Below are 27,121 nucleotides of genomic sequence, written 5' to 3' on the forward strand. Positions count from 1 at the left end.
TAATCCTTACGTCAGCGGTATAAGGAGTACTCATCATTTCAAAAGGAAACCATTTGTAGTATAACTAATTAGTATAACTAATATATTGCTAATATATTGCTTTATGTGAAAATCTATTAATCTCACCCAAGAATGCACAATATTTAAAAACAGATCATAATAAGCACATAAGGAACGGCATATCAAGCATCCTTGGATGAAAAGTGAAAAACATACAAGATGTGAGCAGACGACCATGGACAAATTGAGTAGAAATTAAAAGGACGCTTTCTTAGACCAGATCTCAACATCTAAGTTGAACAGTTAGCCTTTTGTGTACCCAGTTAGAGCAAAACTGATCGGTATTTCTGCATTTATTGGCTTCCGTTTCTTCCCGGAAGATAGAGAGTATGCTAGGAGTTGTAGTTCACATCAGCCAGATGGAATGCTTACCGATAAGCCGTAAAACTACAATTCCCAGAAGCCTTTGCACCGCACAGCCTCCTCCAGTAGCCAATCGGTTCCAAAGGTCCCTTTCTACCCCTTCATTCCCTATGAATTCCCCTCCTCCTGTGTTCAGAGGTCTGAAGATCCCTAAATGTGTTGATGAGCAGCGTAAATTAATAGCGCAGGTAAGGCAGGGGTTTGGGTTGAGATTTGCAGCAGATTGATAACGAGGCGTATGAATGAGAATTGGTGACAGATGCATTGCAAAAAACAGCTGTGAAAGATGAAGGAATGCAGCAGGGAGTATAGATGTCTGAGCATACCTCCCAACATTTCAAAATGTGAAAGAGGGACACTTTTTTTTTTTTAATCTCTGTCACGGAACTCATCGATACAATTGCACTTTACAATGCCGCGCTTGCATCGCTACTTAAAACAGGCTACATTTTTGTCAGCACAGTCATGCATATTAAAAATAAAGAACACATCGAATTCCGATGAGGCTCAGGCAGACATACTACTACCATGATGCTGTCTGAGCATCGTGGGAGGTGCAGTTAACAGTAGATGTTAGCTGTGAATTACAATTCCAATGATGCTCAGCCAGCCAGGCGTCCACATCACTAGGCATCGTGGTAGTTTCAATTCACAACTGACACCTGTCGTATCATCTGCTGTTAACTACAGTTCACATGAGGCTCACCCAGACATACTGCTTCCATGATGCTGGCTGAGCATCATGGGAAGTGCAGTCAACAGTAAAGCTGCAGAGGCTAGCTTTGAACTACAATTCCTATGATTCTCAGCCTGCCAGGTGTCCACCATAATGCTGACTGAGTATCATTGGAAGAGTAGTCAACAACAGCAGACATTTTTTTTTAATTAAAAAAAGGCTAATGTTAGCCTCCCTCCCAGGACCCTTACACACCTGCCCATAAACACACATATACACATACACTGCCTTTACACGCACCTGCCCATAAACAAGCACATATACACATACACTGCCTTTACACACACATACACTGCCTTTACACACACATACACATACACTGCCTTTACACACACCTGTCCATACACACACATACGCTGCCCTTACAGTTGGGGGTATGGTCTAAGGGATGGTGGGGATATCTGCAAAACCAGGTGAGAGGTAGTAGATCAGGCACTGAAGCAGCAGAGTGGATGCATTTGATATAGAAAGATGATATTCATGTGCGTAGCAGCAATGACTTCCAAATTGTCACAGACACTGGTATCCGGATACAGATACTTTGCTTAACCCTGCACCTGAAGGGAAGGTTGGAGAGACACAAAGAACAATAGGAAATAAGAATAGGCATGGAGAAAAGTCAGATGTGAAAAGATGGAGAGATAATAGCGTGTAGGACTGCAGTTGTCAGAAAGGCTAGGATGACTGGCATGGTGGGAGGATGGCTGGCCATGAATGCTATGGGAATGGGATCACAGCCATTGAGTGGTTTCAGAGGAGCAGAGAACAGTATAGAAGGTGAACTGGAAACAAAATAATAAAATGTTACTAATTCTTATATTTATGCAACAAACAGCACAAATGTTGATTATGACATCTCCGTGGGTCAAGGTGCCAACTCATGTTTTATTCTAGCGCACTGCCCCATCAGTTCTTTTTCTGATTGGGACTAATTGAACCTTCTTTACCAGAGTTGGAATAATTCTGGTAGTTTGGTAGCTAAAAGGCTGACTCTGAAGAATGATAATAGTACGAATGATGGCATGTGAATGGGTATGATGACAGGACGTTAGTATGGAGGAGCAGGGATGAGACAAATATGAAATAATATCACATGGGAAGGGAATGCATTATGGGAAGACATTTATGAGAATGTGGTGGTGGTGGTAACATGAACTTTAAGAAGAGTAGAAAAGAAAATTCTACCAAAAGTAAAAATATTTGTGTAGCTTTTGGTGGCTTTCTAACACAACACTGTGACTTGGCTATAGCTATTTGTATTGCCTGTAGTACATTATCCTATATGCCCCTTAATTTGCACCTTCTTAATGTTCTTTATCTCATATGTACCTGGCAGAAACCCTGCGTTCTTATGGATGAATGGGGGTCAGATTCCAGCGATGACTCTGATGTCAAGCAAGGGGACATGCAGGTAACTGCATTCTTAAAATCTACATATCTGTCCACCGTATGTGATTCCAGAGACTGTTGGTTCAAATATACTGTATTAAAATATTAAATAAAGGGCATCCATGTTTTTGAAATGTTGTATTTTCAAACTACTTGTAGTTCTGTAAGTTGAGAATTACAGCTGAAAACGTGGCGGAATGAACCTGTATTACTCTCGATTTCCAGGAATCGATTAAATCTGGTGACGTCACGGTCTGTTTCTCTGTGGAAGAGCTGGACTCTCTGGAAGATCGACAAAAAGAGCCCAACGGAAATGTCAAAACGAAAATTCACCAGCGTCCCAACTTAGTGGGTGAGACGAACTCAGTAAAAAGTGAAATGATTTTCCTGTGAATTCCGGAATTACCGTATGTGTGTGCGCTTTAACTGCTACTATTCTTTTTGGATGTATGTAACTGCAAGCTAGTATATATTTAAAGTGTTACACAAAAGCTAAAGGCAGCCATTTTGTTTTCTAAAGGACCATGTCTGCAAGAATGTTTGTGGAAGTTCTGCCTGTAAATGGTGGTATGTACTAAAGGACAACCATTTGCAAAAGATAAATTAAAAAAGTAGTAATTATTTCTAATGTTATCATCTGAGCTTCTTCAGCTCTTCTTCAAGAGAAGACATAAAGCTAGGAATCTTCTTTTGTTGCATATTAATTTATTAGGATGTTTAGACTACACAAGAACCATGAAGGCCCTGCATATTTTCTAAAACAAAATGTGTCATATGAATTATAAAGATGTAACTTTCTTCAGGATTGTTAACTATGACTCCCATCTCCTTCTTATTATTAGGTTATCTGTATGTGAAACCTGAGATTGTACCTAGGATTCATCGAGGAGAAGAGTTATGTGTGATCAGCGATTTATACACTAAGAAGAGGAGACACCGCATCTGTAATTCATCGGGTAAGAGGCGTGAAGCACTTTACAGTTAGCTCATGGGTTGATGACTAAACATCTGTCTGGTAGAAGATTTATGGTTCTTAAAAGAAGCCTGCATGTAAGTTCTAAAGTTTAGAATCGCAAGTACCCTCAAAAAATCGTTCATTTTGGGAAATTTGACAGCCATTACTTATTGGTCTCTAGCCCGCATCATATCACAGGGCTTTAGAAACTTGAGGCCCTTCTGACTGCAGTGGAAATTTGAGCTTTTATCTAAACCCAGAAGAAAATATTTAATTATGACTTCATCTGAACCATGCAGCTCGCCATAGACGTAATATGAAAAGTAGAACCCTACCGCCTTTGGTTGCCAATCCCATAAAGTTGGACCTTTAACCAGCTATACAAATACCACGTCATATTGAAAATAAACCCCTTTGCAGAAGTTGGGTTAAAAGTAATTTGTGGTTACTACCGGGACTGGAAAATATTGTAGTCATCTTTTGCTTACTTTTGTCTTTGTTTTACAGGTAATAACATTATAAACAAAAGAGATTCTTCCTCTTTACCATGGAGAGAGGAGCAGCGTGTAATTCCTTTAAGATGTAACAAGGTAAAGGAAATTGACAAGAAAAATGGTCCTGAAGAAACTGTTTTATACCAAAAAGGGAGCTCCACAAGTGATGACTATACTCCAGCCAACGGGGAACAACAGGAAACCTCAGAAAGCTGCATAAACATCTGCACCAAAACGTACGCTTGCAGTGTATGTGGGGACACCTTTAAAGAACATTCACTTTTTCTTATTCATCAATCAACACACGTAGGACAGAAAAGCCTCATAAACAAACGTGGTAGAAATTACAGTTCTACCAGTTATCAAGGAGTCCAAACAGAAGACAATCCGTACGCTTGCCCAGAACGTCGGAGGCACATTCCACATATTTCTAAGCCGATGGCGAATAGAAAAATTCAAACAGAAGCCAAGTCTTTCATATGTAAAGAGTGCGGCAAGAGTTTTACTCAGAAAGCCAGTCTTATTATACACCAGAGGACACACACGGGGGAAAGACCTCATATGTGCAAAGTGTGCGGCAAAAGTTTTATCAGTGGATCTTATCTGGTGATGCACCAACGTGTCCATACTGGTGAAAGACCCTATGTTTGCAACGAATGTGGCAAAAGGTTTATTAGTAGTTCGAATCTGATAATACACCAGAGGGTTCACACTGGTGAGAAACCATATCTCTGCACTGAGTGTGGGAAGTGCTTCGGTCACAGTTCACACCTAGTGCGGCATCAGAAGGTCCACACTGGAGAGAGGCCCTTCACGTGTGCTGAATGCGGGAAGTCCTTCTCTCGGAGTTCACATCTTGTTAGACATCAGACCATTCACATGAGAAACCCTGCAAGTCAGGTGGTATGATGGGCTGCCAGGATGTCTCAAGCACAACTTTTTTGAGGAATACGACCAAACGAGAAGCCTAGTTTTACAGGCTTGTGTGACAAAACGTCTGAAGTTCTCAAATATCAGCTTCTCTAGGAAGCCAGTCGTGTGAAAAGCCCATCGAGTCAGGTGATGACCAAACATATGAATCACAAAAACTTGAGATTGAGCTTCTTATGTTATTGGACTGAACAATTCTTATACCTCTTAAACATCTCAACATACATTGTATTTCTCCAACAACAAAGAGGTTTTTAAGTGACCTATACCATCCATGAATGGGGGCTAGAGCTATCATATTGATGTAACTTAATGGAACTTTTGGGGTTTCAAGGCAAATTTGTTGTACGGATGCTTGATGGCAGAACATGGACCTTGGGCTTTGAGTTGGACAATACTATATCTTCTATATCGTGATATGGTGACAGGTCTGGGTCAGAGTGCAATTCATTTTCTTCATGGTATGTCCTAACGCCAGCTTGTGAGCAAGCTGGTTGAAGACATTAATTTATTTGTGACAACTATGTAACGTGTCGTCCCATAACACTAGGATACTGTACTGTTAATGAACATAATGATTTTTCCTCCAACAAAAGTGTTAAAACTAAATATATATTGGTGTTTTTTCTTATATTGTTTTTGTTCTTTTTTTTTTTTTTAATCCTTTTGAAAGTCACTTAACGTTATATATCTAATCCAGAGAAGAGTAGGCCACAAGTAATGGCGTATTTTGGCTAAGGACCTACTGACATCATATCCAATAACGCTGCATCCAGGTACGAGGAAGGCTCAATATAGAGGCTGTGCTGGCAAAATGTATATGGTCCTATTAAAGAGAGATGATCTTTTAGGAATTTTGATTGCCCCTAATGACTAATTCATGAATACTTCATCCTAATCAAAGATAAACCAAAGGTGGGTAATGAGCTGAATGAACAAACATTGTTAAAGGTGCTGTTCCACCTGCTGTGCTGAATTTAACACTTTTTTTGCCAAATACAAATGAAACATTTTTGGGAATGCTTTATTGTCATGTGGCAAAGTGAAAATTCTTGAATCTTAGAAGATCCTGCATTAAGTAGAATAAAAACAAGAATACAATGACAGATGTTCCGAGGCTTGGAACAACTTTGTCTGTCAAGGGAAAATACATTTATTCCATATTTTTTTATATTAACGATAAAAGATCAGCACAGCAGCATCTGTAATTTCTTTGCTGCTACTCCATGCTCTGTATGTTCCATAGCCATCCCAGTCAAAGGATGTAAAGTCTCCACATTGTTTAGGATTTGCTTCAGGGAGGAATCCTCCACCTCCGATACAATGCTACGAAAATAAGGTTATATTCAACATTCACATGCAATAACAGAAAGGAGAAGGCTGACAAAGGGGGCAGGAAGGTGATTGTCCTTGGCATGCGCTGCATGGAGGGGCTCTTCTCTATGTTTTTTTTACTTGTAAATACACTTATGGGAATTGGGGTTCTGGAATGTTTTCTAAGTTTCATGGGGTTCCTGTGTGGTTCCTTCCCGGTAAAGAATATAGTATATTGTATGCTGATCCAAACTTTTTTTTGTCAACATTATTTAGGCTACAAACTTCATCATCTACCAACCCTTCAAATTCTCATTGTAAGAACACTGTTGGTGGACCTGTCATGATATGCATACTTGGGTGCTAAATGTAAGCAGTGAAGATCTAATGTGTTTTCATCCAACTTGAGGCCTATAGGGAAATATATTTATTCCATAGTATCCACTCCTCTAACCAGGCTTCTGAATTGTAATTTTTTCTCCATATTAAAACCAGAGACAGCATTTCTTTGTTTCCCTTCATAGATAATATGCATTTATAACAGTCACACTCACATGTTCTGAATTGCATCCTCGAACTTTAACACAGGGCGATGGCGGCTTTTTCGTTATTAAACACACGGAATTGGATAAAACCAGCTTCAAACTCTCCTGTGAAAACCAATGGATTTGTGTAAGGATTTAACAATGACACTTTCAGGGTGTTCCTGAAATATTCATTTCAAACTACTTCACAACTGATTCTTGACACCAGAACCTTGAGGACCCACAGAGCAGACACTTTAACATCTGTCTTCTGAGGTTTCTATTCCAGAGTAGCATCTTCCACAAGACCTCTAGGCTGTACAACTGTTATTGGGTTCCACAAACTATTACAGGGGGTTAATTTAAGGCTTTGATAAAAGAGATGTGCCATGGGTCCCGTATGCAGGGGAAGAACATGAGAAGCAAATGCACAAAGGAATAATCTGAAAGACGAGTCCAAGGAACAAGCCAAGGTCAAATAAACCAAAGATCCAAACCAAGATAAACACCAAGTCCAAAGCCAAAGGCAGCAGACCAAGTGGTTGCCATGTTACACCCTTCAAGGTTCTTTATTAGAAATGTTGGGCGTCGCATTGAATGCTCTATGCATGTTGTGCACCTTCTTCAACTTGCGTCATTATGCTTTGTTGAGTGCGCTGAGGTACATGCATGCAGGAACAATAAGGAACCCTTCATCTCTGTATATTCAAGGACAACACAAAGACATCTATGGGGATATTGTCATGGCAGACAACACCAGGTGGCCTTTGCACTTTAAGGCCGATGGCCACCTAATGTCGTCAGCGCGTCTGATGGCTGGATGTGAAAGGCCTCCCGTTTATGTGTTTACCAGAAGCTTTGCTGATTTACTTTTATAGCTGACTGCTGTTACTTTGGAAATGAACAAGTCTCACCTCTTCCATTTGGTGAATAGTAGTTTGTTGTCTTCTCTGCATTTCCAAAGTCATAGACAACAGGTACGGCTGGTCCGTTATTTTGCGGGCAGGAGCCAGAATTGTAGAGTACAGGGTATTTCTAAGAAAAGAGGATGGTTATAAGTGGCTACAAAACATGTCTGATAAATGTATTACTGTCATTAATGCCTTCTTAAATTTTGGTGACTGAAGTCACATTAAAAGTAATTCTGATGGTGACCTCTGGCAAACACTGAATATATTATTTGCATAATAAAACAGTCAATCTACCTGGCTGTAAGGTTTAATGGATCTGTATTACTTGGTATACATAAACAGGAAGACTCCTTATTCAATATTAAAGGTGATATAAATATATATATATATATAGTTACTATACATCTTAACATTAGGTAATATATACGTATATACGACAAATAGACAGAAAATAATTACTGTGTACAAATTGAAGAGGTTCCTTAGCTGTCCAGCCACCTTTTGGTGTCCTGTCCAGCCATCTTGTGGTGTCCTGTCCAGCCATCTTGTGGTGTCCTGTCCAGCCACCTTGCGGTGTCTCATCCAGCCATCTTGGAGTGTAACGAAGCAAAATGCCAGGTTATAATATGATATTGAAGTGCTCTGGATCAAAACATTGCAAGGCGGTCATGTTGGAGCTACAAAACCACAGACCATCATCAATTTTCACTGATAGGTAGATGGTCAGTGGAGAACCTCAATATTTCATGTTGTTCCAGCACTACCACTTCTAATTTGCAGACTTGGAGGTAAAATTACCTTACGTCCATGCAAAATGAGATTGGAAAAGCAGATGGCCTTATGAAAAGGTAGAGGGAAAGATGGAGAGGCTTACTGTTAGAATGGAGACTTAAAACCAAACTTAAAGTTGGCCTTAGTGTCCTCGGGCAGCTCTGGTATCCATGAATAGCCAAGTTATATTTTTGGAGTTCAACTTCTTGGTTATGGAGACAGATATCTACGGGGTTACTTGAATCAATAGCCGACCTAACTCCGTCTCATGCTTTGTAGTTTTTTCAGGTTAATAGGTGTAATAGGTGTGATACAGAAGAAGTCAGTGAGGGACGTAGAAAATAGTACATCATAGCCATAACTACCTACATCCAGGATTTATTATATTCTCCTACCTACCTTCATTATTTGTTCTCAAGTTGGCTTTTTTCCACTTGTCTGGTTATGTCAAATATGTCATATCTCTTCTCCTATTGTTCAGTGTGTTTTCAGCTTACCCTTCTTATTTTCAGTCTTTTTTAAAAGTGTAAGATTTATGTTGTTCACCTATTAACCCATACTCCTTATCTCCTTCTTTGTTCAAAATGACTTCTTCCTGTATTTCGTATTTCTTTTGTTGACTCCTACAAAAACTTTCACAAGCCCTATATTTTACAGTTCATTATAGTAAATACACCTGCTTAATGGCATTTCAAATCAAAATTTGGAGTTAAGTTATACATGTATTACATTAACACAGCTCTAGATCTGTGGTTAATTTATTACTAAGAACTATGAGGTCATCTTGACCTCATAACCAGAAAGGAAAAATTTACTAATCTTTAATATCTACAATTAACTATTCGCATAGAGTTCAATAAACAGATATATTATTAGTGAGGTTTACCTACGAGGAAATATCAAATAAATTAAGAAAAAAAGTCAAAGTAGTAAATAAAATATATAATAAAAAGACATGAAATGCATGACTATGTTCATTAATCAGAAAAGATTTACTAGTTCTACTAAATTTTTACATTCTTATTTGAGTAACTATATTCTGTACCAAAATCCTTGAAAATCTTCAGAAAAGTCTGAAAATCACTGTAAACGCCTGTGTGGACAGGCAGGGGTTAACAGGTTCGAGGATGACACTTTCACTCAAAGGATTAAATCATGCATATGGTTTATTAACCAGATCAAAATGCATGGATAATAATCAGCAATTCGTGTTATGCTTTTATACAGAGAATAACAGAAAACCAACATATTAACCCTTACACCAACATGCCTTCATCACAGGCATTAACGTCTTTCTTTGGCTTGGGCACGTTGCCATCTAGTGGTGTTTTTGCATATTACATATAATATGCCACTAGGATATGCTTTGTTTTGGCATTGACAAACCATAACCACAGCGGTGTGAGTGATCAGCATGTGAGAATACTGTGTGGTTTGAAAGAGAGAGGTATGTGTGTTTGATTGTACGTCAGTGTGACTAAGAGTGTTCAGTATGGACAAGAGTTGTATGTCTGTGGCTAAGAGTGATTTGAAGGGAGAAATACAGCCCCAGATTTCCAAAAATTCAGGACATACTAGTACGTCCTAAGGGACTTTTAAGTGCAGTTTTTAGGGATGTACCGGTTCATGTATAGAAGGGGTTAATTATCTCTTGGTCTAGTCCTAGAATCAGAAGCCATATGCTTATCCCATGCATGTTTAAATTCCTTCACCAATTCTGCTGGAAAGCTGTTTATCTACCACCCTCTCAGTAAAGTAAAATCTTCCTTACATTACATCAAATCCTCCGATCCTCTAGTTTTAGATTGTAACCTTTTGTTTTTGCGATATAACGTGTTTATAAACAACAGACGACGTGTCTACAAATAACATTGTATAAGTACAATGTATTTTTTTCTTAGTTATAAGTAAGTTATTAGTAGGACCAAAGTGCCCTGCCTCTAACCATACCCCCTAAAACAAAAGTTGCCCCCGTTTGGTCAAATAAAATGCTGAACGTTTTTATACTGAATGAATTTTAGATATTCATAATAATATAATCAGGTTTTATAGCACTGGGCTGTGCAGTGATTTATAAAAATACTTAGGTCCTTTAGTTATGAAAACTCCCTGGCCTGAAGGGGTTAAACATGTAAATTGGCCTCATTGCTTTCATCAAACAAACAGATGAATGAAGTATTTCAGGCACTGAATGGTCAGTGGCTGTGTCATGTAAACCTCCCTGCTGCAAGGCACGCTGGGAGTAGTAGTTCTCTGCTTCCTCAGTGTCTAGGCTTGTTTGAAGCCTGTAGACTACAAGTCCCACAATCCTCTGAGCTTCTATTTGCATTGGTCAAGTGAATCCTCCACCTCCCTGAAGCTGATAGACAAAAGGGTTTAGCTGCAGGAGGTAGGTAGTGATTTTAACTTTGGTAATGTAGGGCGCGGGGAATGAAATGGTGTGATCACCTGACACAGATATGCAAAATATAATTGCAATGAGAGGGAAAAACCAGGCAGGGGTGTTAGAGGTTAATTCAGCGAGGGAATTTAAACATGTATGGGATAGACGTATGGCTCCTGAATCTAAGACGAGACCAACGACTGATTACGGTCTGAGTCTTTACATCAGGGACAATGGGCCGACTAGTTGGGCGCCGAATGAATCCTTGTTAAAAACAAATAAAACAGATCGGGGTAGGGATATCTCCACCGGTTCATAAGCCTCATTTCTTTCCTGAAGTGTTAGTAATCCATAAATTCAAGGAAGTACAGTAGAGAAGTTTTATTTTGAACGTGAGAACAATAAGCCATAATATTATTATTACTAACATTATTGTGTAATATTTATATAACACAGGCAGTTTCTGATGGATTCTTTTCCCAGGGACATGTCACCGTTTTGACATTATTTTGTGTGTTTCTGCCTTAGGTGTCTTATCTCGCTATACTATGGTATTAATCCAAAATAAAGTAACTTCAAGCTAAAATAAATAAAATCCAAAATCAACTCCAGAAAATATGCCCAACTACTAAAACAGGATTTTTTTTTCCTGATGATTCTGCGAAGATTTGTCCCCAGAAGTCACTGATTGGCTACAAAGACCCTACAGCTCTGGAGATATGAGATGATACACAAGGCTTTTGGTGTAGTTAACAATCTACAGTTTACACTTTCGGTTGTTCAGAAATGAATAATATGTGCGTAGGTATATACAGACTGTATATGTGTAACGGTCCTATATCTGTAAATTTACACATAAGAACGTAATATTAGGTAATATGGAGTGATAGTCATGGCAGAGGAGTGGAGCGTGATAGGTGGATTACAAGAGCAGAGGACTGTTGTGGATGGGTCTATGTTACATCAACACGATGGTATGGTGCCCCGGGAGGTATGGAATAGCAAAGGCAAAGAGAGGTCCCAATGGCAAGGGAAGAAGCAACCAAGTCCAAGAGGGAACCGCCAGCTTTGGCCAAAGAAGTCAACCTTTTGTGACCCTGAACAGGGAACTAGCGCAGCTGCATCATGCAGGGACAGGCTGAGGAACATAAAATTCACAGAGGAGGAAAATGATGTTCTAGTTACAAAGGTGCTGGAGAACTATCCAAAGCTGTATGGGGAAGATGCATCAAGGACGTCAAGTTTTGAGAAAAAAAGAATCTGGCGCGGCATTCTAGAATCCATCAATGGTCTGGGAGTAAGCGTTAGGAACGTGGACACATGCAAGAAAAGGTTTGCCGACTGCAAGCGCTTTGTGAGGGCTAAAATGAGCAAGCACTGGCGCCTTGCTGGAAAGCGTCAGTCCTTGAGTGTGTACTATGCAGACTGGGAAGAAAAGATAAAAGCAGTTATATGTCCTCTTGTTGAAGGAATACCAGGTCTAATTGATTCTGCAAATCCTTGCACATATGAATGTCCAGGTATTTGTGGCTTTTAGGTAATTTCTTGTGTGCATGTTCAAGTAATAGTCTAAGCATGGGCCCTCCATCTAATGAGTGACCACATCCAACATCACGATGTACACAAAATGATCTAGGAATCTAGTCCTCATTTTAATCCATACATCATGCTATTCAAGTGGCTAGCCCATTTCTAAATAAGGGTATGTGAAATCATATTTATTAGTGCACTAAACAATATCAAGACAATATGGGAAATGTAATTAATTTCTATAGTTTAATAGGGTGTATTTTTATATTTTTTTGCAGGCCATTGGTCTCCTCATGAAAATGCTTCACCAGAAGGTACGCTGACTCCTGAAGAAACTACAACTTCAGAAGTGCCATTTTATCCCGAAACACAGATGCCAACCAAGCTAAAACCAGAGTCGGAAAACGCAATATGGCCAGCCTTCCATACAAATGAGGAAGAAAGCATGGATGAATTAGAAGGGCCTTCTATACAAGGTGGTCAACAACATAAGGAAAGAATGGCCGCATCTTGTCAGTGGGTAGAACGCCAGTCTGAAGGACATGCACCTTCTGAGATGGACCACCTTCTTCATCAAAGCCAGGAGGCATTTCGCAGAACCATGAGACGGCAATTACATGCCGTACGTCAAGAACTTAGAGAATTTAGACGTGACCATACAGAAAGGATGGATCTCTTGTTGACTCTTCATCGTGAACACCTAATGGTGGAGGAGCAGAAGAATGAAATTCTTTCCCAGTTGGTCAGCACAGTGAATAATTTAGTTACCAAACTTAGTCCAATGGACACATGTAAAGACGGACAAAATTTACAGCATCCCTTAGCTCAGACCTCCACCGTCGCTGGTGAAAACTCTCTCGCTAAGACTGATACCCCTGTGGCTTCATCACATTACCTCTTCTGTCAGTCACCTGAACACCAAAAAGGTCCAACTCAAAACCGAAGGAGAAGACTTGTTCGTGGACAGTTTTCCAATAAAAGAAGAAAATAAATGGTTTATCTTGAGTTATGCCATTGTATGCCAAATAATTTTGGTTTCGACTTAACTTTTTTATTTATTTTATTATTAATTTATAATAAACTAATATTACAGACATTTAGTAAATATGTGATCGGACCATTTTTCTACCTCTTGACCGAAGTGGAGAAACAGAACTGAAGCTCTGCATTCTTTCAACCTCTGAACATTTTTTATATATCTAAAATAATATAATATTTGTTGTCCCTTTTATTATGTTTAAAATGGGTCATTTAAATGAAAAATACATTAATATTTGATCTGTTTATTTTCAGGTGTAGTTTTTCTGTATGGTCTTTTATCTCTAATCTGTTTAAAAAGCATAATATCCTGGCCCTATGTACGTCAAGGCATTGCTTGTGAATATCTTATTTCTGTCTGAGATTCAATATCAAGGGGATATGGATGAAAAATAACGCAAAGGATATGTTGAGAAAAAAAGCGTCAAAATAATATTCAAACCTAATTTGCGGCAAAAGAAACTGTGAAAAGAATTATAAATAATGCATAAAGGACCATTTTTAGGAAACAAAAGCATTTATCCATCATATAATATTTCAGATTTTTTTTCCAAGACAATTTTGTTTTATATGAAGTTTATTTTTAAAAAAAGGATAAAAAAAGTTAGGATCATTAAGATTTCCTATAGAATGCGTAAAATTAATGCTGTTACACTATAGAATTATAAACAACCGGCGGAGTGTTTAGCGCTATTAGATGCTTGCAGAGAAGGAGATGAGGACCCTGATCATGAAAGCTTATTCTCAATGTATAGGTTGAGGGTGAATGAAACAGAAGTTGAGGGACTGCTTAGGAGAGTATCGCTAGATTGTAGAGAAGGTCTCACAGAGAAGTCCGTTACCCTGAAATATTTAAGGACAGGAGAACTGTTGGTTTCCAATTGTAGTGGAGTTGTTTGCGTTTGGAGAGTACTGAGAAGAGTATAATAAGGAAGAAGCTATGATAGAAAGTTGGAGCTAGTAAGGAAAATCAATAAAGCATCTGCCAACATCAAAGAGAGATGGTGACACCTGCAGTCATGCTCCAATTCGACTCCAGAGGAGGAACCGGCATGACGTGGATAAAGGCTGTGTTTGCACTCCATATGGTAGCCTCCATTATGAAAAACATAAGGAGTCAGTGATTCATGAAGAATAGCGTTAAATGCCCATCAAATATATAAATACATAGCTTTGGATAACCCATAACTCAGATATCTTGTGGATGGCTGTTGGTGCATCCCAGGACAAAGGTGCCTCCTTAATATGTCCAAGTCATTGGATTACTATGCCAAAACCAACATAAATATACAGCCCTTGCTTTACCTATCTGTACATAATAAACAGTTCCATTTGTGATTTTAATTTTTCTTTCCAGCTGAGTAGAGAGAAGTTTTGCATATCGTCGTAATCAACCAAAGTATCCTATTCCGTGCACATATTTGCATCGTACACGAATCAATGGATATAAGCTATAGCCAAGAAGCAGCAACATATAATGGCCTGCCTGTGATTGTGAAAACCATACATTTAGCTTTGTGAATAGCTTGTGTTAGTGGCAACATGTTCACTATGGCAGTGAATCTACTGAACTGGAGCAAGATTCAGTTTAACTCATCAGTGTCTCCAACCTTTTACATGAAGTCCTGGAATATACTGGGTATGAACAGACACTAGATACTTTTTTTGTAGTACTAGTCCAAGGACAATGGTCTGTTTTACAATTATTCTGTCAGCAATGTCTTCTAAACTTTGGTTTTGCACCTAGCTCTATATGCACCTCTGCTTGAAAGTTCTAACCAAAGGTCCTACATCTTTCTCCAAAGGCACTTCAACAAGATGTTCCTCTGCGTGCGTATCCTGGCCGTCCTTGGACCCTCATTAGCTAGCCTCCCGGTGGTTTAATTCATGAAAAAATGTTATCAAATAACCATAATGTGCCTCAACTAAATGTGTCATTCAGTTCCAAAAAGAACATTCCAAATCTCAACTCGTATCTCACAGATGGAACAATATCATCGGTGGCCTTCCTGGTGTCCTTTAGTCCCACTCAGACTTTTGCCATCTTTCTCTACTGACAGATGAAAAGGATAAAGGGCGATGCTCAGAGTTCTAGTTCCAACATGAATCCTCATGTTGATGCAGCCCAAACTCTCTTTGGTTTCTAATGTTTTTGTTGTTCTAACTCCTTCTTAGAGGGAGTGAACCTAGAAGCTTTTATATAAGCGCTTGCATAAATTCCTTTTATCATGTTCTCTCCTTTGTAACCCTACTAAAAGGAAACAATAAAGTATTTAAAGCAGTGAAAATAGAAGTCCTGATTAAGTCTGGAGTCCTACTTCTTCTGAAACTTGTCCTTGTGGGTCTTCACTAGGGTCTGTACTTGCAGGGTGCCTCCTCCACATCCAACTTGTTCCATGAGTCCTCAATTTAAAGGTAATTAGGGAAACCTGAACCCCACAGGCATCTGAAGTCTCACCAAGCCTTAATCCAGAGGTTAAAGGCTTGTGGCAACAATATATCTACACATATTGCTGGGATTTAATATTTCCCTTGATTGGGGTTTCACTCAAGTTTCTTCCTCAATCGCAACGAGACCATAGAGCTATTATGTTGTCCCGAAGAAAGCCACGATGGAGATTATAGCCATTTCAAGTTATTTGGGCTATTGTGCTTGATAATAGACTCTAAGGACAAAGATGAAGGGTTAAGCACCGGTGAGACATTGATTGGACCTACCACAAGTACAAGGCAAGATGTGAATGCTTGACAGTCTTAGGTACATCGATAGATAGGCTTTTTGGTGGTTGAGCATAGATTCATACTTGAATTTGCACATGAGAATCATCTTCTGACATTGTCCTCAGAGAAAACCCAGCCCCCCCAGTAGAGAAGATGGTATTGGGTGGAGTTTAACTTTAAAATGTTTGCACTAATTCAGGATACAATGTGACTTTATTTTACCATGAATTCCGGGATGAGACACAAGTAGGACCCAGTTAACAAATATATTTTGAAAGTTTTTTTCAGGAGGTGTTTTTTGGACTCTAAATTGTTAATCTAAAGTATGTTTATTTGCTAAACATGTTTCTATCTCTTATTCCATGCAAATATAATTTGCATACATAAAATATCCAAACTAACCAAGGTTTCTCATTAGACGCCAAGAAAAAAAAACCCATTATAATACGAGCGCACAACTGGGTATTAAGCTCAAGTCAGACAGACTAAAGCAGTAGGGCTCTCTTATGCTAAGGATGTCCAGTGTCATGGAGGATGTTCACAAGGCTGTTGAACTGATCGCGGTGTTTGTTCCTATACCAGAAAATATGTTCATCCTTGTTGTGATTTTAAAGGAATGGTTTAAGGACAGACGACTTTGCGTGACTCATCAGCTGGTCTGTGGAATCAGCTTGTGGAATGGTTTGCACGGAGTCGTTGAAATCATCATGTCCGCTTTTGATTACATGAAAAGAACAAGCGTCGTTGATGAATTGACACATGACTTTTCCTTGTTTTTCATGTATTTTTTTATGTCCTGCAACCTCTGGTTTTCTACTTGGCTCTGCGTCCACTTTTGCCTTAAAACCGTTGGCATCAACCAAAGAGTCTACATTTATCTACAAAGGAGCTTTCCCAAGATTCTTCCATGGATTCTCTTTGCATCTGTACTTGACAGTCTCTTGTTTGCTATTCCTACTAATTGGTATACGATCAGTGGACCTTCCCGGGATTTATCACATGGCTATTCTAATCAAAACGTGTCTCTGAATAATACATCGAAGAACTGTTGTCATTACCATATCCCTACAGTGAATGTTACAGGCATCGGTGTGCCATTTATCCTGTTCTTTAGTTCAGCCTCCATCACCATATTTTTTCTTTGCAGACATGTGAAACATGTCCGGGACAATGCTGTAGGATTCAGATTGTCTACCGTCGAAGCTCATGTCCATGCAGCCAGAACAATAGCCTGCATATTGCTCCTAAATATCGGATATTTTATTGGCATGGCTTTTTATATGTTCGCGAGACCCGGTGATGTCGTTATGCACATAGGTTTTGTCTTAGTGTCAGTTTGTAACATTCTTACCCCCATTGCCCTAATTAAAGGAAACCGGACTCTGAATAAGGCGCTGGCCGAGAGTTGGGCATTCTGCCTTTGTGGGCAGGCCAATATTTCTGACGTTTCTGTACATTTACTGCATGTATTTTGTGTAAATATTCATAAATATATAAGTAATGTCATTGTACATCGTTTTAATTGAAACTGTCTGAACTTAACAACCTGATATTCTACAACATGATTGAACAAAACCAAAACTTTGGTTCAACCAAAGATCAGGAGATATTGGTAGTTTCCAGGTATTCCGATTCCCGGGTATCTATTTTAATTTTTTTGTGATAAGACACAGGACCGTATTTACCCCATATTTCCCTTAAGGCATAAGCTTTGTGGTTGGTCTACCCAACCTCCACCGTGCATCGGCTTGACCACACTCCATCATGATTCTGTTTGTGCTTACCCAAGTTTATTATTTTTACAGTATAATGTTAGTTTTTAAATATTTAATCGTTTTCTGACTGCCTGTTTCAAGAAATTATGTTAGGAAGATAGCACTATGATAACGTTTCATCGTTTAGAAAGAGCTTGCTTTCTTTATAGGGAAATATAATATATTCGAGTTCAAATGTAATTGGCGGTAAAAGAGTTGATTTTAATAACTTGAATTTGTGATTTTTGTTACTTTAGTCTGTAAGCTGTGCTTGTATGTTGTGTTTCTATATTAAAAAAGAAACTGAAATTAAAAACTAAATATTAAAAATTATTTAAAATGAAATAGTTTCTCCGTGCTTCTTTAACACTGTATTTTTCATGTGAAACTTTGTTTTGTTAATGCAGTCTCTTAACAATAACGTATTTTATGTAGTTATCTGATAGTAGGTGTCCCTCTATGTTTTCAATGATTAAAATCCAAAGATTGCCTATTTTAAGTATTAATTTCATCTTCCCTGGCCAGACACACAACTATACTTGAGGTTTTATAGCTGTGAAAGCCACGAGGCGTCCTAGAACCATTACTAATGGGCAATGTTTAAATAATACGGGCACCACCATACTGCTACGTAACCCCCTTCGATATTATTTATTATTACACACTTAACCGAGCCGCTATCCTGTTTCAAACAAATATATAGTTTGCATTTTGAATAAATCATATTCAAAGCATATGAAGTTTTCCCATTTTAGCTGCCAAGAAAAATGCAATATAATGCAGAACGTGCTTATGAAGCTCACATATTAGAGCAATCTGACTGAAGCAGTAGGGCATCTCTACATGTCCAAGATGGCTTACGTTCTTGAGATCATTGGCCTTGTTGCTCTGATAATGTCTGTCCCGGGAAACATATTCATTTTTGTTGTAACTCTAAAGGAATGGTTCAAGAACAAGAGACTTTGTGTAACTCAACAGCTAGTCGGTGGAGTTAGTTTGTGGAGCGTTCTGAATGCATTTCTGGACGTCATACTGTACACTTATAATAAAGTTGTGGCAAATGAAGATATTAGACGATTAAAAGAAGAGGTTTCTATGTTTCTCTTCTTTTTTGTGATTTCCTGCAACCTCTGGTTTTCTGCTTGGCTCTGTGTCCACTTTTGTCTTAAAACCGTTGACATCAACCAAAGAGTCTACATTTACCTGAGAAGGATGTTTCACAAGGTGGTTCCGTGGATTATCCTTTCATCTGTACTTTTGAGCGTCTTCTTTAGTATTTCCATGAATTGGTATACGGTCAATATATCATCCCAGAATTCGACACGTGCTTGTTCTAATCGTAGCATCTATCTGAACAATATGTTGAAGAACAGTTGTTATAACTATACTCTTGCGGTGAATGTTATAATTATTCATGTTGCGTTTATCCTGTTCTTCAGTTCGGGTCTGACATGCGTACTGTTTCTCTGCAGACACATGAAGCGTGTCCGGGACAATGCCGGAGGTTTCAGTCTCTCCAGTGTAGAATTTCATGTCCGCGCCATCAGAACGATAACCTGTTTATTGAGCCTAAACGGTTTACATTTTATTGCCATGGTTTGTTATGTAGTAGAAGGACCCAATGCTATCATTACATACCTGGCTTTTATCCTGGTCTCGGTTTGTGATGTTGTTACATCCTTTACCATAATAAAAGGAATAAAGACACTGAATATGGCGCTTACAGACAGTTTAACGTTCTGTCTTTGTGTGAAGACCAATAGTTCTTAGTGTGTAAAATTATATTAACTTCAGAGGTATTTTGGGAAATTTCATCAGCACTTCAATACATGTAAGATGTATTCATTTAAGAAATGTGAAAAAAGAAATAACTAACATAATTCAGCCTGCTTGGGAATAACATATATGTAATATAGCACGTCAATGTACACCATGGTTGATCACTTGGACTGACTTCCCAAGGAAGTCCCACTTGATCACTTGGACTGTCCCAGGAAGCAAAGTCTTTGTGGTGGGTCTACATACTCTTCATGATACTACACATCTTATCACGTTCCTTCCATTTTTCACCAATATCCGTTGTTATCCATCAAAGTTACTGATTTTACTCCTTGATTAATGAAAATTGGCGGTAGAAGCTTTGATATTCATAACCTTTACTTGTGTAACCTTACTATGAGTTTGCTTTTTAAGACGTGTTTGTATCTTGCTTTCTGTTTAAGGCAATTTAAATTAAAATAATAAATACTTTATCCTTGTTCCTTAATTCCGCATTGTTTTCTTTATTATTTTTTAATCTAGCCTCTTCCCTGCAATCAGTCCCACCTTAGATTTAGGAAAACCATATGCCTATCTCTTGCACTTTTACATTCCCTTACTGTCTCTTAACACTTCTAATACGAGGCCCTTCCACTTTTCTACCACCCTCTCGGTATAGTCATTCATCCTTACATTACAGCTAATCTTCTTACCCTCTAGTTTTAGATCCTCGTTCTATCATTTCTCTTCCTTTTGAATAAACTTCCCTCCTGTACGTTTTTTAATCCCTTGAAGCATTCGAATGTTTCTGTCACCTCCTCCTCCCTTGGAATTTCAATAATTCATATAAGAAACACCTAATTACAAATACAATCAAAGTATTTTATTAAACAAAGCGAAAATAAAAACAACATACTTATAAGTATCCAAATTAAACATCGGCTGCTGTACAAATAACTAAAGTGTTTTTGATTTAGTTTACTTATCCAAAGTTGTAAAGCAGAACTGCGTGGTAACAGGTTCTGCATCTGTTGAGTCAAAAAAACTTGCTCTGGCCTAAGACGAAGGCAAAGATCTAGAGATCTTTTTTTTTGCCCGGTTTAAAAGATGTCTCGGGGAGATGGCTCTTGAATGATGACTAGCGGTCAAGACATCTCAAGCCATGCAGGCGGCTGGAGAAAACAAGGAAAAGAAAGCCTATGGTTATGAAAGACAGGAAAAGTCATAGTAAGAGAAATTACACGCACTGATGGGAAACCAAAGGAGATGCTTAAGGAACAACAAGGTCAAACTAAGGACAGAGCATACACAAGATCATACACTGCAGGGCTGGAGATCACACAATGAAAAGTAGATGAGATGAGGCGTAAGACACGAGTGTTACATATAAAAACAAACATAAGGGACAAGAGGGATAAGCCTGATACAAATCTGGATCACGCTTTGCCTCAAATAGTTGAATTATATATACAGCATAAATGACCGATAAATGACTCATAATATCTGACCTTACCCAGACTCTGAATAATGCCAAAAGCCCAAATTTTTCCATCAAAAAGCAAGGTCAACACAGACAGCCTTTTTATTCTAGGGCAGTTTTCATATTGGTGCAAACCACAGCCTACCACTTCTACTGGAAAGCTCCTCCACTAATCCATCATCCTCTCCCAGTATTCAATCCAAATAGTAAGACACAAACAAAGCCTAAAAACAACGCTATGAGGAATCCCAGGAGAAGAATATTGACCCCAATTTTGTATCATTAGACATGATTTAGTTGATAATCTTGGATTATGCTTAAAAAAGAAAATAACATTAAAATATTTAACTCTTAGTGTATTGAGGGCCCAGCTCTCCATCGTGCCGTCCATATTAAAGCATCTGTTACTGAATGGAATGTCCGGGTTGGTGTCAAACTTCAAAGTGCTCCTCATGTAAAGACGAAGAATGAATCCATGCTTAATTCTTCTGGAAGAAGGTGTTTAGCACATAAAATAATTTATTGCATGTATTTTGTAGTGTCAATGTGCTTTTCTAGGTCCTTCTATTTAGGCGTAAATGAACATGGCAGTGAAGTGTTGATATATCTTATAAACCTTGGGTTTCCATGTCCATGAGGTTCATCAATTTTCCTGTACATCCCTAACGAATAGAGCAGATCAAACCAACACTGAGATAAGGAGACAGCTTCATTATTCTCAAAGATGGGCAAAGTTATAGAAAATATAGTCCTGTAGAACCCACGTTCCAGATGTCACTTAGCTTATAAACAATGTGACGCTGGAGTAAGTTATTTCTCTAATACTCTCATATAATTCAGAAGTTCTTCTCTACTACTCTACAGGTCCCTAGTTGGTGGCATGTTTAAATCAAGGAGTCTCCTCTGTAGCTGGTTTCCAAAAAGCATAGGCTGTGCCCCTGACGATACTTTCTTCTCCCGTTGATGGTGCAGAGCATAACTATTGTGTAATACACGCTAACTCCCTCTATACTGTAAACTCTAAGGCACTCTTCAACTGTTTTTGGGAGTGATCTGTGTGTCTTTTAATAATAAATATGAATTATATGTATTTACAAAGCATACATTGCTGGATTGCTATCTCTTATTTCATAGAGAGATCGTTTGCATGTGGAAGTAATCAGATTTCAAAACATATCAAGTTTTCTCAATAGGTGCCAGAAAACACAATATAAGAAGCTCAGAGCTGCTAATGATCAAACATTAGAGCATTTAGATTTGAGCAGAGCAGCGATTCTTCATGCTAAAAATGTCCATTATCTTAGATAATGTTCTTCAGACCCTTGTCATTCTTGCTTGGATATCTTCTTTACCAGGAAACACGTTCATTCTTGTCGTGATTCTAAAAGGATGGTTCAAGAGCAGGAGACTTTGTGTAACTCATCAGCTGGTTGGTGGAATCAGTTTCTGGAATATTGTGTACTCAGTTCTACAAATCATTCTGAATGCTTATTACAAAGGCCCCATAAAAGGTGTCAGAAATGACTTTGTAAACGAGTTCTCTTTCTTTCTATCATTTTTTGTGATTTCCTGCAACCTCTGGTTTTCTACTTGGCTCTGTGTCCACTTTTGCCTTAAAACCGTTGACATCAGTCGAAGAGTCTACATCTACCTGCAAACGAGGTTCCACAAGATGCTTCCAAGGATTCTCTTGTCGTCTGTGCTCTGGAGTGTCCTGTTTGGCATTCCCTCTAAGTGGTACATGGTCAGTGGGTCATCTCAGGATGGGAGACATGGCTATTCTAATCATACTATGTCTCTGAATAACACAATGGAGGGGTTATTTTACTATTCTCTTGCAGTGAATGTTATAGGTATCCATGTGCCGTTAATCGTGTTCTTCACTTCAGCTTCTACAAACATAATTTTTCTCTGCAGACACATGAAGCGTGTCCGGGACAATGCTGAAGGCTTCAGTCTCTCCAGCGTGGAAGCTCATGTCCGTGCAGCAAGAACAATAACCCGCTTGTTGATCCTGAATATTCTGTATCTAATTGGTGTGGTATTCTATGCCGTAACTACACCCAACGTTTATTATTTGTATTTTTCTTATTTCTTACTGTCAAGTTGTAGTATTCTTACCGCCTTCACCCTAATAAAAGGAAACAGGTCACTGAATAAGGCGCTAGTTGATAGTTTTGCTTTTTGTCCTTTTGTAAGGACTAGTTCAGGCATTTCTTAGTATGTGAAATGACGTTCATTGACGCAAGGTTTCCAAACTTCTCACCCACCAAATCCATGTAAAACTTATAACTTTGGTAACATTTGTTTTTTTATTGCGTAGTTGTAAACCCTGTTCTGTATATCTGCAATGCCAGAATTCAAAATTTTACTATTACTTAGTGTATTTTAGATGATATCTGTGAATGTTTATGTTATGACCCTTTAATGTTAGATCACGGCATTATTATAATGTGTATATATGTGCACGTTGAGATAGAGCTTCTTTGCTTCATTTGATTTGTGATTTATATAACATGTTTTTATCTTTTGTAACTATTAATGGCAATTAGAACACTGGTAAACAGTTTCTACTTGCTTGGAGGCAAGAATCCCCAGTGGATGAATCTATAGTCTATCCACGTTGGGCCAAAGAAAATGGCCAATAGAGGGTGGTGGCTCCCTTCACATCTGCAGAGTTTGCATGGGTGAGAGGTCCAATTCTAGAACATAGTTTGAATAATTTTATTTGTTACATATTAAAATTCTGTTTGCAAAGCAGGTTTGACTGGGACTAAATATCACATTCCATATGGAGACGATTTGCATTTTGGAAGAATCTCATGTTCTTGGTAATGCGACGATTGACCCGACCACAGAATTAACTCCTAACAACTATTTCGTTTAAAGCAACCGGGTACAAGAAGCATTGAAACTTCTATCTCTTCTTTCATGCAAATATAATTTGCATCTGGGACCAAATTACAAACAAATCATGCTTTCTCATTTAGGTGCCAGAAAACACAGAACCTACAAAAAGCATAGAACTGATTAATGAAGCTCAGATATCAAAGTTACCTGTTGGAAGCAGAGTGGCTGGTCTATCTGTCAAGGATGTCTAGTGTCACAGATGTTCTTGATATCATTGACATTGTTGCTTTCCTATGTACTGTCCCAGGAAACATCTTCATCCTTGTTGTAACTCTAAAGGAATGGTTCAAGAACAAGAGACTTTGTGTAACTCATCAGCTAGTCCTTGGAATCGTTTTTTGCAATATCTTGAATGGATTTCTGGAAAACATTTTTTACATTTATGAACTCACTACAGACGATACCATCAATGAAGATTTGTATTTGTTTCTCGTATTTTTATTGATGTTCTGCAACCTCTGGTTTACTACTTGGCTCTGTGTCCACTTTTGTCTTAAAACCGTTGACATCAACCAAAGAGTCTACATTTACCTGCGAAGGAGGTTTCACAAGATGCTTCCATGGATTCTCTTTTCATCTGTGATTGGGAGTATCTTGTTCAGTATTCCCCTTAACTGGTATAAGGTCAATGGATCATCTCAGAACTTGACACTTAATGGTTTTTCTCATAACGTGTCTCTAAATAATGTGTCGGAGAACAGTTGTTACTACTGTAAACTTGCCGTGAATTGCATATTCATCCTTGGGGCCTTTATCTTGTTCTTTAGTGCGGCTTTGACAAGCATACTGTTTCTCCGCAGACACATGAAGCGCGTCCGAGATTATGCTGAAGGTTCCGGTCTCTCCAGTATAGAAGCTCATGTCCGTGCAGCCAGAACATTAACCTCCATTTTGATCCTTAATATCTTATATTTTATTGCCATGGTTTGTTATGTAGTAGAAGGACCCAGTGCTATCACTACATACCTGTTTTTTATCCTGGTCTCGGTTTGTGATGTTATTTGCGCCATCATCTTAATAAAAGGAATCAAGACGCTGAATAAGGCGCTAGCAGACAGTTTAACATTCTGTCTTTGCGTAGAGACCAATAGCCCCAGCATTTCTTAGTGTGGACATTTTGGGGGAAATGATCATATTTTTCTTTCATTAATACATTTATGATCCATTTCTCCATTTAAGTTATTGCTTTTACTCCTTGATTAAAGAAAGACCTTTCTATGACAAATAAAGCTCGCTCTGTATATCTTTACTAATACTTTGAAATTTTAACCCCTTCAATCAAAGCCCGGTTCAGAGATGATTCTCTTTTCCTGTGAATAGTATACCCATGTAAACTATATATTGTTTTTTCAAGGAGAGATAGAGCTTTCTTTTTATACCATAGTTGGATGATTAGCTAAAAATTTAGAATGAGAAATTTAGTAAAAACTAGGGAAAATTAGAAAAAAAAGTATTTTTTTTTATTTTCCCTCTGAATCCTCACAAAATTAGGTAAAGTGATGGAAAATCCCCTCCAATGTGATGTGTCCCTGGCGCTGCACGAAGGGCTGGACGTACCAGTACGTCCATAGGGGTTTTTTACTAGGCGTTTTTTGTACGTCCTGGTACGTCCATAGGGGATTGAAGGGGTTAATATTAGTGTTGGATTTTATTAAAATGTAATTAGAATATATAATAGTTTTGTCAATGCCTGTTTTAGGAAAGTCTGTTAGAACACTTTTTGTTTTGGGAATTTAGAGAGAACTTGTTTAATATGAGTTTGGTTTTTAAGCCGTATTTGTATCTTTCTGTCTAAGATGATTGTAATTAAAATATAAATCATTTATCCTTCTATCTTTGGTTTGCATTTTTTCTTTACTGCTAATTTATTAAAGGTTCTTGCTTTTAATAGTTTGGCCAGTTTTTTTTAAATGAAGGGACCGGGGTAATTTTCAGATTGGTGATCAAAGAAATCAGATATTAGTGTTTTCCTTAGAAGTTTAGGTTTTTATTAATACAAAAGTCCAAACCAGTTAACAAAAACATGAAAGAACTTTCCTCCAAATTAAAAGTTAATGTAAAAACAAGATATCTTTTCTTGGGATTCACGTCTTGGCTAAATGCTTAAATCTTTAGTTATATGTCAATGAATCTTGGGATATCCATATTTTGATAAAAAATGAACATCTTTTAACATAACATCCCACCCATTCAGGCCCATCTAGTATTCATGTTTTTCCTGCTGTAAAGACTCAAATCGTAATTGGTTTTTAATCTCATCGTAGATTAAGGGGCCACATGTCTGTCCCACACGTGATAAATTCCTTTACTTTATTAGCCTGTACCATTTATACTGGAAAGCTCTTCCACTTATCCATCATCCTGTCAGCCCACTGTTCAATCCAAATATGAAGATGCAAACGAAGCCTAAAAACAAGAGAACCATCCACGGTGAGATTTATAAACAAACATGTTGGGAATGGGTAACTATCTCTGAGCAATAGCCATAAAAATAAGGAACATAACAATAAGGAAGAAACTTTAGCAAAGTATGAGGACTGTCGGGTGGAGACAGAGGAGAATATTGACCCAAATATAATTTCATTAGTAATGATTTAGTTGATAATCTTGGTTATGTGTAAAAAAAGAAAATGAACATTAAAATATTTAGCCCCTAGTGTATTGAGGGTCCAGCTCTCCATCGTGCCGTCCATATTAAAGCATCTGTAACTGAATGGAATGTTCGGGTTGGTGTCAAACTTCAAAGTGCTCCTCATGTAAAGACGAAGAATTAATCCATGCTTAATTCAGGAGAAACTGGAAGAAGAGAAGGTGTTTAGCAGATAAAATAATTTATTGCATGTATTTTGTAGTGTCAATGTGCTTTTGTAGGTCCTTCTATTTAGGCGTTAATGAACATGGCAGTGAAGTGTCGATATATCTTATAAACCAGGGGTGTCCAAGTTTTTTCTGCAGTGGGCCACTTCATCAGAATTGTATACGTGCGAGGGCCGCACTCATTTTTCACTGTGAGAAAATATGGCCTTTATTAAAATATGCAGATTAAAATAAAGTAAATGACACAAAACCTTTACTTTTCCTCTCACTGATTTCTGGGCCT

The 27,121-nt window shown here is 38.2% G+C and overlaps 3 protein-coding genes across 3 annotated transcripts; all 3 read left to right on the forward strand.

Annotated features, from left to right (window-relative positions):
- The first annotated feature begins 389 nt into the window (after window positions 1-389).
- Window positions 390-4,906, forward strand: LOC128504324 (zinc finger protein 41-like). Its single transcript, XM_053474358.1, has 5 exons — window positions 390-611; window positions 2,496-2,570; window positions 2,774-2,900; window positions 3,391-3,504; window positions 4,011-4,906. Exons 1-5 carry the CDS (start codon window positions 390-392, stop codon window positions 4,904-4,906), a joined length of 1,434 nt encoding a protein of 477 aa, XP_053330333.1.
- A 6,657-nt stretch (window positions 4,907-11,563) lies between these two features.
- LOC128505244 (uncharacterized) lies at window positions 11,564-13,597 on the forward strand. The gene is made up of 2 exons (XM_053475553.1): window positions 11,564-12,350; window positions 12,639-13,597. The coding sequence occupies exons 1-2, from the start codon at window positions 11,723-11,725 to the stop codon at window positions 13,349-13,351; spliced, it is 1,341 nt and encodes a 446-aa protein (XP_053331528.1). The 5' UTR covers window positions 11,564-11,722; the 3' UTR covers window positions 13,352-13,597.
- Window positions 13,598-24,204: 10,607 nt separating this feature from the next.
- On the forward strand, window positions 24,205-25,128 carry LOC128504325 (taste receptor type 2 member 40-like). The gene has a single exon (XM_053474359.1). The coding sequence runs from the start codon at window positions 24,205-24,207 to the stop codon at window positions 25,126-25,128; it is 924 nt and encodes a 307-aa protein (XP_053330334.1).
- The last annotated feature ends 1,993 nt before the right edge of the window (window positions 25,129-27,121 follow it).

Source organism: Spea bombifrons, chromosome 9 (assembly GCF_027358695.1).
Source record: "Spea bombifrons isolate aSpeBom1 chromosome 9, aSpeBom1.2.pri, whole genome shotgun sequence".
NCBI classification, from domain to species: Eukaryota; Metazoa; Chordata; class Amphibia; order Anura; family Pelobatidae; genus Spea; species Spea bombifrons.

Bases quoted from the DNA above. Each gene is read 5' to 3' on its own strand.
- LOC128505244 (XM_053475553.1), top strand. From the start codon at position 11,723: ATGGCAGAGGAGTGGAGCGTGATAGGTGGATTACAAGAGCAGAGGACT. The intron at 12,351-12,638 runs GTATTTGTGGCT...ATTTTTTTGCAG, and splicing joins TTGCACATATGAATGTCCAG to GCCATTGGTCTCCTCATGAA.
- LOC128504324 (XM_053474358.1), top strand. From the start codon at position 390: ATGCTAGGAGTTGTAGTTCACATCAGCCAGATGGAATGCTTACCGATA. The intron at 2,571-2,773 runs GTAACTGCATTC...CTCGATTTCCAG, and splicing joins TCAAGCAAGGGGACATGCAG to GAATCGATTAAATCTGGTGA. The intron at 2,901-3,390 runs GTGAGACGAACT...TCTTATTATTAG, and splicing joins CCAGCGTCCCAACTTAGTGG to GTTATCTGTATGTGAAACCT.
- LOC128504325 (XM_053474359.1), top strand. From the start codon at position 24,205: ATGTCTAGTGTCACAGATGTTCTTGATATCATTGACATTGTTGCTTTC.